General features: G+C 33.0%; 1 protein-coding gene across 5 annotated transcripts in view; it reads left to right on the forward strand.

The window, feature by feature from the left end:
• Positions 1 to 12,852, forward strand: part of FSTL5 (follistatin like 5) — a 795,441-nt gene that overhangs the window by 398,881 nt on the left and 383,708 nt on the right. For all 5 annotated transcript variants that reach the window (XM_021938126.2, XM_021938127.2, XM_021938124.2 and 2 more), the window contains one exon: positions 1,557 to 1,753. In XM_021938126.2, coding sequence (XP_021793818.2) covers positions 1,557 to 1,753 — 197 coding nt within the window. The remainder of the gene's footprint in view (positions 1 to 1,556; positions 1,754 to 12,852) is intronic.

The following is a 12,852-nucleotide window of genomic DNA, read 5'->3' on the forward strand; positions in this document are numbered from 1 at the left end:
GGATAAGGAAAATGTGGTTCATATACACAATGAAATATTAGTCATAAAAATGAATGAAATCCTGACATTTGCAACAACATACTGGAACTGGTGGATATTATGTTAAGTGAAATAAACCAGAAATAGAAAGACAAATATCACATGTTCTCACTCATATATGGGAGCTGAGAAAAATATTGGAACTCAATGGCTTTAAAGTGATAGTTACCAGAGGTTGGGAAAGAGTGGCGGGGGTGATGGCGGGAGAATAAAGATGGGTTGGTTAGTTGGGTACAAAATACAGTTAGAAGGAACTGGCCTTCTAATATGATCTAATATTTAGTAACAAAACAGGGCAATTGTAGTTAACAATAATTTATTGTATATTTCAAAATAATTAAAAGCTGGGTTTGGAAAGTCCCTAACCTAAAGAAATCATAAATGTTTGAGGTGATAGATGTCCCAATTACCCTGATTTTAATCATTGCATGTTGTATGCCTGTGTCAAAATACCACATGTAACCCATAAATATGTGCAGCCATTGTGTATTTGTAACAACTAAAATTTTTTAAAAATAATATAGATGTAAATATATATGTGTGAATGTCATCAATGCAAATCCAAATCTCTAAAACATATTTCAGATTTAAAATGTGGTATCATCTCTTGGAACCATATATATACACATATATATATATTTAATATATAATATACGTTTAAACACATATATTTCTTTCTTTCTTTTTTTTTTCTTTTTCCGAGACGGAGTCTGGCTCTGTCGCCCAGGCTGGAGTGCAGTGGCCAGATCTCAGCTCACTGCAAGCTCTGTCTCCCGGGTTCACGCCATTCTCCTGCCTCAGCCTCCCGAGTAGCTGGGACTACAGGCGCCCACCACCTCACCCAGCTAGTTTTTTGTATTTTTTAGTAGAGATGGGGTTTCACCGTGTTAGCCAGGATGGTCTTGATCTCCTGACCTCGTGATCCGCCCGCCTCGGCCTCCCAAAGTGCTGGGATTACAGGCGTGAGCCACCGCGCCCGGCCCTAAACACATATATTTCTATATGTATTTCTATATACTTATTTCTCTCTATATATATGTTTAAGTACAAAATGCAGCACAATCTGATCCTTTGCCTTCAGCAATTGATGTCACCTCCTTATATCTCATTTTCTGCACTTGTAAAACTATCTAGAGAGTTTTATAGAGGCTTATCTAGAGACTTATAAAGAGATCTAGAGTAAGAATAAAAACTAAAACAATACATTTGAGCTTTGAAATAAGTTTCCAGCTGGAACTATCATTTTTGTTATGTCTGTCATAGCATCTATACCTTTCTCATAAACAAACCACACAGAAATATGTTGTTATCAGATGTAATAGAGATAAAAGTTTTCTGTCCCATCATGGAAATAGCCCATTTCATTTTTCTTGTACAAGTCGTAAATTGTGCAACACTAGAAAAGTAAAAATTATGTACATAGAATGTTATTCATAAAATAGCCTCTAAACATGAATTAAATAAACTATTTCTTTTCAATAATATTGCTTTGAAAATAACTAGTTCTTTTGTTACAGGAGATAAGTGCAAGACTACTGAATACAGCAAGATGAAAAATATGCTATTAGATTTACAAAACCAAAAATATATTATGCAAGAAAATGAAAATCCTAATGACGACGACATATCTCGGAAGAAGCCATTGGTGGATCAAATGTTTAAATATTTTGATGCAGACAGTAATGGACTTGTAGCTATTAATGAACTAACTCAGGTATGATTAGTGACTATATTAACAAACTTACTGAAACATAGCATGCACAGTATATTTACTTTTTCTGAATTTACTCTATAATGAAAAAAATGTATATTTGATCCATATTATTGAAAAGTATGTGAATAACAACATTTTATAACAAATTTGACTACATCATCAGCAATATTAATTTCAAGTAACATTATATGGTGTTTCAGAGTTTAAAAAGAGATATCTACTTCTGGTAGATATATATACCTTAAATACCTAAAGGAATTACAAGTTCTTTATCTTGTAGAATTTATATTCTCAGATTATATATTCCTAGTATATTCTGGAGCTCACACACTGTTTAACTTTCTATAAGTCAATAAAAGCTGATTTATCCAATATTCATGGGCACTAATGAACAATAATTGAGCACATTTATAACAAAGTGTATATAAATAGTTTAAGATAGTGTTGAGTCACTGATGTATTCCAGTATTTCTTCAATAATTAAGGACCAATTACAGCATATTCAATTTGGTTTAGTAGTAGAAATATAAAATAAGAGACATGGGATTTCTTCAAAACTATGCACTGATTTTAGGGAATAATGAAGAGAGGAAGCCCAATTAGGCAATAGAACAATGATGACAGCACTGATGGATTTTGCTGACTTCTTGATGATCCCTGTGATATATCTTGAGGTAGATTTTGCTCCTACCCTTAACAGTGGGATATAGGTTTGATATTTTTATAATATGGTATGCATTTTTTTTTCTGGTTAATATTACCACTTATTTAAAAAATCTGGCATTGTCGAGTATTGGTCTTCTTAAACAAGTATTTCTAAGCTTTGCAATAGTGTAACTTACTTTAAAAACTTTATCTCAAAGTAACATTGTGAGCAAATTGATGATAGGTATCATCATTCAAACTAATTAAAATTCATGTCATTTTTATTGTTTTTTCTAATGCAGCCTCACATTTATTTTGTAGTTACTAAGTCATAGGCATTAGAATTTAAGGAATTCAGAGTAAAATTGGAAGATACTTTGATTAAGATATCTATGCTGTCATACACCTCATGATTTATTTTTTAAGAATAAAATTTATACTCTATAGTAATAAGAATACATAACTAATTACATTAAAATAAGTTTATAATTTAAGCATGCCACTTTTATCTATGTGTGATTAACATATATACTGTTATTTTGAGGATTTTCTTACTTTTTATATTTTTAATTTTTATCAATTTTTTAGTTGTTTTTGTTGTTGTTTTAGTTTTTATTAACCTATCTGCATATAGCCACTGATTGAATTTAGAAAAAGAGATCAGATCAAGTCGATCTGGTCTGGATTTGGACATCTAAATCCAAAGGAAAGACTGCTAGTTACTGGTGAAAGACAGTACACAGCACTTTACTCATACATGTTTCAAGCTTCTGCCATGTTCAAGTTTGTATTAGTTTCCTAGGGCTCCCATAACAAAATACCACAAACTGTGTGGCTAAAACAACAGAAATGTATTCTCTCAATCCTGGAAGCTGGAAGTTCAGAAACATGGTGTTGACAGGGCCATGCTTCTTCTGAACTTGGAGGTTGGGGTGAGAGTCGGGTCCTTTCTTGCTGCTTTCAGCTTCAGGTGGCCCTAAGCCTTCCCTTGCATTTGTGGTGTTGTAGGAAAATCACTTCAATCTCCCTCTATAGTCCTCCTGTTGTCCTCTCTGTGTGTTTATCTTTATCTAGTCTTGCCTCTTCTTATAATAACACCAGTATCATTGGATTAAGGGTTCACCCTAATCTATTAGGACTTCATCTTAAATTATCTGGTTACATCCGCAATGATTCAATTTCCAAGTAAGACCGAATTCTGTGGTACTGGGGCTAAGGACTTTAAAGCCCCTTTGGGAGATACAATTCAACCCCTAATAAACTTTATTAGCTACAATGTTAGGTTTTGTTTCCTCAGCTATCTCTAATTTGACTTGAATTATATCTGAAAAGTATCCTTTCAATTCATGTGAAAGCTATGTTGTTGTGAGAGCAGAAAATGTCTTCATAATCATATTTATGTTTTGGCCAACCAAGAAATACATGAAAGTAACAGTCTGGGAAGGTTATGTTTAGTGACTTCCTTCTGCATACATCCCATTCACCTACAGAGGGCCATTCTGATTACTTCTAAGTTTTGGCAATTATGAGTAAGGTTTTTATAAATGTCCATATGCAGATTTTTGTGTAGAGATAAGCTTTTAACTCCTTGGGATAAATACCAAGGAGCATGACTATTTAGTCATATGGTAGGAGGATGTTTAGTTTGGCAGGAAACCGCCAAAATGTCTTCTGACGTGGAAATACCATTTTGCATTCCCGCCAGCAGAGGATGAGAGTGTTCCTGTTACTCCACATCTTCATCAGCGTTGACGTTGTCAGTGTTCTGGATTTCGGCCATTCTATTAGATGTGTAATGATATCTCATTGTTGTTTTAATTCTCATTTACCTGGTGAGATGATGTGGAGCATCTTTTCACATGCTTATTTTCCATTTATGTATCTTCTTTGATGAGTTATCTGTTAAGGTCATTAACTTATTTACTGATTGGGTTATTATTATTATTACACTTTAAAAGTTCTCTGTATATTCCAGATACAGTCCTTTATTAGGCGTGTCTTTGCAAATATTTTCTCCCAGTCTGTAACTTGTCTTTTTGATCATTTGATGCTGTCTTTTATGGAGCAGAAGTTTATTAAAATTTCAATGAAGTCCAGCTTATCAATTACTTCTTTTATAGATCATGCCCTTGCTATTTTATCTAAAAAGTCATTGCCATACACAAAGTAATCTAGGTTTTCTCTTACTTATATTCTAGGAGTTTTATAGTTTTGCATTTTGAAATTAGGTCCATGATTCATTTTAAGTTATTTTTTGTGAAGGATTCAAGATGTATGTTTATATTTACTTATTTTTATATGTGAATATCCAATTGTCCTGTACCATTTGTCAAAATAACTATCTTTGGTTTTTTTAATTGCCTTTCTGCCTTTGTCAAAGATCGGTTGACTGAGTTTATGCGGGTCTCTTTCTAGGCTTCCTATTTTGTCCCATTCATCTGTTTGTTCATTATTTCACCAATAGCACAGGGTCTTGATTACTGTAGCCTTATAGTGAGTCTTAAAGTCAGGGAGTGTTCATCCTTCAACTATGGTTTTCTTTTAATATTTTTTTGACCATTCTGGGTATTTTGTGCCTCCATATAAACTGTATAATCAGTTTGTTGAGATCCACAAAATAACTTGCTGGGATTTTAATTGAAGTTGCATTGAATCTGTAGATAAAATTGTGAAGAACTGACGTCATGACAATATTTAGCCTACCTATCCATGAACATGGAATTTCTCCCCAATTGTTTAGTTATTTGATTGTATCCATAACAGTTTTTTAGTTTTCCTCATGTAGATTATATACATGTGTTATTAGGTATATTCCTATCTCATTTTGGGGGTGCTAATGTTAATGGTATTGTGATTTTAATTTCAAATTCTACTTGTTCATTTATGGTACACAGAAAAGCAATTGACTTTTGTATATTAACATTATATACTCCAAACATGCTGTAATTGCATATTAGTTTCAGAAGGATTTTTGTCAATTATTTTATATGTTCTACATAGACAATCATGTTATTTGTGAACAAAACAGTTTTAGTTCTTCCTTTATAATCTGTCTTCCTTTTCTTTTCTTGTCTTATCTTATGACATTAGCCAAGATTTTAGTACAATGTTGAAGAGGAGTGGTTAGAGGAGTTACCCTTGCCGTATTCCTGATTTTTGTGAAAAGTTTCAAGTTTCTCACTATTAATTATGATATTAACTATAGGGGTTTTTTGTAGATATTTATATCCTTTATCAAATTGAGGAAATTCCCTTCTACTGCTAGTTTCCTGAGAGTTTTTGTCATGAATGATTGTTGAATTTTGTCAAGTGTTTATTCAGCATTCATTGATATGATCATGGAATTTTTCTACTTTAGGCTGTTTGTATGATGGTCACACTAATTCATTTTCAAATGCTGAAACAACCCTGCAACTCAGGAGAAATCCCACTTGCTCATGGTGTAAAATTATTTTTATACATTGTTAGATTCAATTTGCTAATATTTAGTGAGAAGTTTTACATCCATGTTGATGAGAGATGTTGGTCTGAAGTTTACTTCTCTTGTAATCTTCTTGTCTGTTTTTGAAATTAGTGTAATGGTGGCTCTACAGAATGAGTTAGGAAATATTCCCTCTGCTTCTATCTTCTGAAAGTGATTGTAGAAAATTGATACAAAGTATTTCTTAAAGGTTTGATGAAATTCACCTATAATCCCATCTGTGCCTGGTGCTTTCTGTTTTGGAAAGTTATTAACTAGTGATTCAATTTCTTTAAGAGACATAAGTCTATTCTGATTGTTTGTTTCTTATATGAGTTTTGGAAAAATGTGTCTTTCAATAAATTGATCCATTTTATCTAGAATATCAAATTTGTGGCATAAAGGTGCTCATAGTATTTATTTATTTTTTGTTCAAAGTTCATAGGACTTTTAGTGATATTCTTCTGCATCCATCCCACACCACACAAATCACTTATTCTTATAGCAGTATATAATAGAAATGTCAGTATCTCATCCTTCAGTAAGAATTATGGAAAAAATGTAAGTCTTTAATAGACACCCTGTGAAACACATAAAAAATTTTTGGATATTTATAGCAAAAATATTTTTGACTTGTGAGTTTTTATGTTGCAGGTGCTTTTTTAAAAACCTTGTGTTAGATATTATAAATATTAATACTTATAATTTTATTTATAAACTTGAAAATATATCATAATTTAATATTATATTTTTATTTCAATAGGTTTTGGGGGACCAGATGGTGTTTGGTTACATGAGTGTGTTATTTAGTGGTGATTTTTGAGATTTTGGTGCACCCATCACACAAGTAGTGTACACTGAACCCAATGTTTGGTCTTTTATCTCTCAACCCTGCCATCCTTACCCCTGAGTCTCCAAAGTCCATTGTATCATTTGTTTGCCTTTGCATCCTCATAACCTAGCTCCCACTTATGACTGAGAACACACAATGTTTGGTTTTTCCACCTGTGAGGAGTTACTTCAATTAGAATAATGACCTCCAATTCCATCCAGGTCGACATGAATACCATTATTTTGTTCCTTTTTTATGGCTGCGTAATCTCTCTCTCTCTCTCTCTCTGTATATATATATACAGAGAGAGAGATGTATGTGTGTGTATATATATATACACACACACAGAGAGAGAGAGAGAGAGAGAGAGAGAGAGAGACTCTGTTTACTCTGCTGATTGTTTCTTTTGCTATACAGAAGCTATTTAGTTTAATTAAGTCTCATCCATTTATCTTTGTTTTTGTTGCATTTGCTTTTGGGTTCTTGGTCATGAAGTCTTTGCCTAAGCCAATATCTAGAAGGGTTTTTCTGATGTTATCTTCTAGAATTTTTATGGTTACAGGATTTAGATTTATGTCCTTGATCCATCTTGAGTTGATTTCTCTACAAGGTGAGAGATGAGGATCCAGTGTCATTCTTCTCCATGTGGCTTGTCAATTATCCCAGCACCATCTGTTGAATAGAGTGTCCTTCCCTCACTTTATGTTTTTGTTTGCTTTGTCAAAGATCAGTTAGCTGTAAGTACTTGGCTTTGTTTCTTAGTTTTCTATTCTGTTTCATTGGTCTTTGTGACTATTTTTATACCAGTACCGTGCTGTTTTGGTGACTATGGCCTTATAGTATAGTATGAAATCAGGTAGTGTGATGCCTCCAGATTTGTTCTTTTTGCTTAGCCTTGCTTTGGCTATGCAGGCTCCTTTTTGGTTCCATATGACTTTTCGGATTGTTTTTTCTAGTTCTGTGAAGAATGATGGAGGTATTTTAATGGGAATTGCATTGGATTTGTAGATTGCTTTTGGAAGTATGGTCATTTTCACAAAATCAATTGTACCCATCCATGAGCATGAGATGTGTTTCCATTTGTTTGTGTCATCTATGAAGTTTTTCAGTAGTGATTCATAGTTTTCCTTGTAGAAGTCTTTCACCTCCTTGGTTAGGTATATTCCTAAGTATTTTAATTTTTGCAGCTATTAAAAAAGGCGTTGAGTTCTTGATTTGATTCTAAGGTTGGTTGCTGGTGGTATATAACAGAGCTACTTATTTGTGTACATTAATTTTTGTATCCTGAAACTTTGCTGAATTCATTTATTAGTTCTAGGAGCTTTTTGGATGAGTCATTAGAGTTTTGTAGGTATACAGTCATATCATCAGCAAACAGTGACAGTTTGACTTCCTCTTTGCCATTTGGCATGCCCGTTAATATTGAATTTTAAAATAATTTGAATTAGAATAAAAAGAGAAAGGATCTTAACAGTGTCTGTTAATAATTTAGAAACTATTCTTAGCAAAGAATATAATATTTAACTGTAAGTTACAGCCAGTCATAAGTAGAAGTTAAAGAATATAATTTTTCCCTGGGTTTTATAAATGCAGCAGGAAAGCTGGCCGCACACATTCTATACTTAGTCCACATAATGAAGATATATTCTTGAATTTCTCTTCAAGATTTTCAAGTAAATTAGAACCTAGAGGCCTGTCTATTTGAGAGAAAAAAAGACATAAAAAATCAGTAGATAAAGGAGGTAGGCTCTTTAGAATCACAGCTAGCAGGTTGTCATAGCAAAAAGGTCTGCTAAAATGAACTGACCAGTTATAGAAATAGATCTCATTCAGTCCACCTCTTCATCATTCCAGCTTGACAGAATTGTCCATAATTGCACAGTTAGTCTTTCAGTCTGAGACCTATTTTTGTGTTTGGAGAATATCTAACATAAAATGCAAATGTATATCAAAGTGAAATTTAAACTCCCAAAGTGCTAGGATTACAGACGTGAGCCACAGTGCCCAGCTGAAAGTTTAAACTCTTACAAGAACTGTGTTCTATGATGTTGACGATATTGATTTTAAAACACTTAGTATCAATCCAACATATGGAAGAGTTAAAACCGGTTATAACTGAAGAAGAGACATCAACAAAGATTAAGATAGAATATACATTTCATTTTCAAGACCAAAAGGTAATGTTTCAAGCAGCAAAAGAGTAGTGGCCCTAAATTGATGAAATCCTAGGATATTTTTTAAAAGTTATCTTTTTGATGATCACAGCATAGTGGTTAAGAACTTTCATTGTAAAGCCTGTGTTCAAATCACATCTCTACTACGTTCCAAGTAGTATGGCAATTTACTTAAAGCTTCTGTGTCTTCGTTTCTCTCTATATAAACTGGCAATGATAATAGCATCCAGTACATAAATTTCATGTGACACTATCATTGTTTAGAACATGTAAGCTTACTGGAAACATTGCTAGCACATAGAAAGAATGATGTACTTGTTAGTTATAATTATACTTTCATATCATTTGTGAAGATGTGGTAGATTATAATAGAGATAAAGGGAAGACATATTCTTGAAATAGTGGATAAGTGATTGACAAATATTTTGTAATGCTCATAGTTGGATAGTAGGTAAGAATAAAACAAATGCTGTAAGCAGCCATTATAACCCAGAAATCTATGTGCACAACTTTATGCTAGTAAAAACTTTGACGTTGATTTTTATAATAAGATAATTGTCCTGCCGTAGAAAAGGGATAATTTTTCTTATTTCAAGAAATTAGAAAAATAAATGATAGTATGATATTTGTTTTGCTCATCTCATTTAAGGAGCTTATCTACCTGTCTCAAATAGCCAGCATGAGTGTTCCTAATCCTAAGAATTCTCTCCTAGAGACAACTAAACATTGACATTCTGCAACCACTGTAATATTGGGCTGTTTCCCCCCAGACAACATAGTGTCTATGCCTTTATAGAAAAAATGTTAAGTTGAACTGAACTTAAATATTACATATATTGTGTTTTAAGATGCTAATAAATATTACATTATATCTACATATATTGAAGTATTATATACTTAAATTCATGCGGTTTTTTTCTTGCCCATAAAATTAAGTTTTAAAAATAATGAAAACATGGTCTTGAACAAGAGGACATACGTATGTGATGAAAGAAACAATACATTTTCATTAATTATATTTTACAATTTAAATACTTTTTTTTTTCTTTTTCTTTTTTTTTATTATTATACTTTGAGTTCTAGGGTACATGTGCATAACGTGCAGGTTTGTTACATATGTATACTTGTGCCATGTTGGTGTGCTGCACCCATCAACTCGTCAGCACCCATCAACTCATCATTTACATCAGGTATAACTCTCAATGCAATCCCTCTCCCTCCCCATGATAGGCCCCGTGTGTGATGTTCTCTCGAAGTCCAAGTGGACTCATTGTTCAGTTCCCACCTATGAGTGAGAACATGTGGCTTGGTTTGTGTTCTTGTGATAGTTTGCCAAGAATGATGGTTTCCAGCTGCATCCATGTCCCTACAAAGGACACAAATCATCCTTTTTTATGGCTGCATAGTATTCCATGGTGTATATGTGCCACATTTTCTTAATCCAGTCTGTCACTGATGGACATTTATTGACTTCAAATTTTGCTATTGTGAATAGTGCAATCATTACTGGGTATATACCCAAAGGGATTATAAATCATGCTATAAAGACACATGCACACGTATGTTTATTGCAGCACTATTCACAATTTAAATACTTAAACATCTGGAAGTCCTCAGGTATGCATGACTATAATCAAGATTCTGTCACTTCTTTTTATTTATTAATTTTTAATTTTTGTGGGTACATAGTAGGTATATATACATAAGGGTTACATGAGACACTTTGATATAGGCATGCAATACATAATAATCACGTCATGGAAAATGGGGTATCCATAACCTCAAACGTCTATCCTTTTTGCTACAAGCAATTCAATTAAACCCTTCTAGCTGTGGAAAATGTACAATATTATCATTGTCTATAGTCACTCTGTTGTATTATAAAATACTAGTTCTTATTCATTATCCATTGACCATCTCCACTCCTCACCAGCCTACACCAACTACCCTTCTCAACCTCTGGTAATCATCATTCTATGCTCTATCACTGTAAGTTCAATTGTTTCCATTTTTAGCTCCCACAAATAAGTAAGAATATATGAAGTTTGTTTTTCTGTGCCTGGATTATTTCGTGTAACATAATGACCTCCAGTTCCATCCATGTTGTTGCAAATGACAGGATTTCATTCTTTTTTGTGGCTGAATACTACTCCCTCATGTATACAGGTCGTATTTTCTTTATCCATGCATCTGTTGATAAACACTTAAACGTTGCTTCTAAATCTTGGCTATTGTGAATAGTTTTTTGGTGGAGTCTTTAGGTTTGTTTTGAAATATAAGATTGTATCACCTGCAAACAACAGTAATTTTACTTTTTCCTTTCCAAATTTTCTTTCTCTTTTCTGATTGCTCTGGCTAGGACTTCCAGAACTATTTTGAAAAGCAGTGTTGAAAGTAAGCATCCTTATGTTCTAGATCTTAGAGGAGAAAGGCTTTCAGTTTTTCTCCATTCAGTATGATGCTAGCTGTGGCTTTGCTGTATATTTCTTCTATCCCCCGGTTTTTTATACTTTTTATGATGAAGTGATGTTGAATGTTATCAAATACTTTTTCAGCATCAAATTGACATGATTATATGGCTTTTGCTCTTATTTCTGTTGATATAATGTGTCACATTGATTTATTTGAGTAAGTTGAACCATTTTTGCATTACTGGGACAAATCCCACTTGATCATGATGAATGATCTTTTGAAGTTATTGTTGAATTCACTGTGCCAGTATTTTGCTGAGGATTTTTGCATCAGTTTTATCAGGGATATTGGCCTATAGTTTTCCTTTTTTTGATATATCTTTGTTGTCTGGTTTTGGAATCAGGGTAATACTGGCCTCATGGAATGAGTTTAGAAGTTTTCCTTCCTTGTCTAATTTTCAGAATAATTTGAGTAAGATTAGTATTAGTTCTTTAAACGTTTAGTAAAACTCAGCAGAGAAGCTTGGGTCCCAGTCTTATTTTTGCTGGAGGAATTTTTATTACAGCTTCAATCTCATTACTTGTTATTAGCCTGTTCAGATATTGGATTTCTTCCTGGTTCAATATTGGTAGCTTTTATGTGTCTAGAAAGTTATCCATTTCTAGATTTTCCAATTTATTGGCGTATAGTTGCTTATAGGAGCATCTTATGAACCTTTGGATTTCTGCAGTATCCATTTTAATGTCTAGTTTTTCATCTCTGATTTTATTTATTTTGGTTTTCTTTCTTTTTACCTTAGACTAGCTAAAGGTTTGTCAATTTTGTTTATCTTTTTAAAAGACCAACTTTTCATTTTGCTTACCTTTTGTATTGTTTTCTTTCTTCAACTTAATTTATTTCTGTTCTAATTTTTATATATTTTTTCTTCTATTGACTTTGGGTTTGATTGGCTTTTACTTTTCTTTGAGATTCATTAAGTTCTTAAAATGCTTTATAGGTTGTTTATTTAAAGTGTTTCCACTCTTTTGATGTAGGCACTATTGTTTCTTTTGTACTTCCCTTTGAGCTCTGAAAAAAAAAAATCCATTTGCAAAATGGCATGGATATTTGATTGAAGATGTACAAGAGAGATAGAGGGTGGGTTTACATTACATATTACACAAATCACACATTGAAATGCAGTTTAGATTGAGTACATCCTTTATATTTTATTTCCTTGTATTCTGTATAGAATGAGCCTTGCATTCTTTATACCCTAGATATAATGGATAAGTCTGTCTCTCAACTCTAATTTCTGTACTTTTCCTGGGGCTCTTATTATGCCAAACAATATGATTGTATTTTAGATCCTCCTCCTAAATTTGTATAACCAAATATATCACATTTCACAGTTATCAACATCTACCTTCCCTGAAAACGAATGGCAAGGTATATATTCTGTAAGTTGCCATCCATTTTTAAGGAAGGTAGAGTTGATAACAATATCAAGATTAATCGCAGTATCTATCATAGGCTTCCCAAAGGGGCACAGATATCTGCAGTTCTAGAGGCTAGTGGAAATTCCTGGTCTCTGTCT

The sequence above is a fragment of the Papio anubis genome, chromosome 3 (assembly GCF_008728515.1).
Source record: "Papio anubis isolate 15944 chromosome 3, Panubis1.0, whole genome shotgun sequence".
Classification (NCBI taxonomy): Eukaryota; Metazoa; Chordata; class Mammalia; order Primates; family Cercopithecidae; genus Papio; species Papio anubis.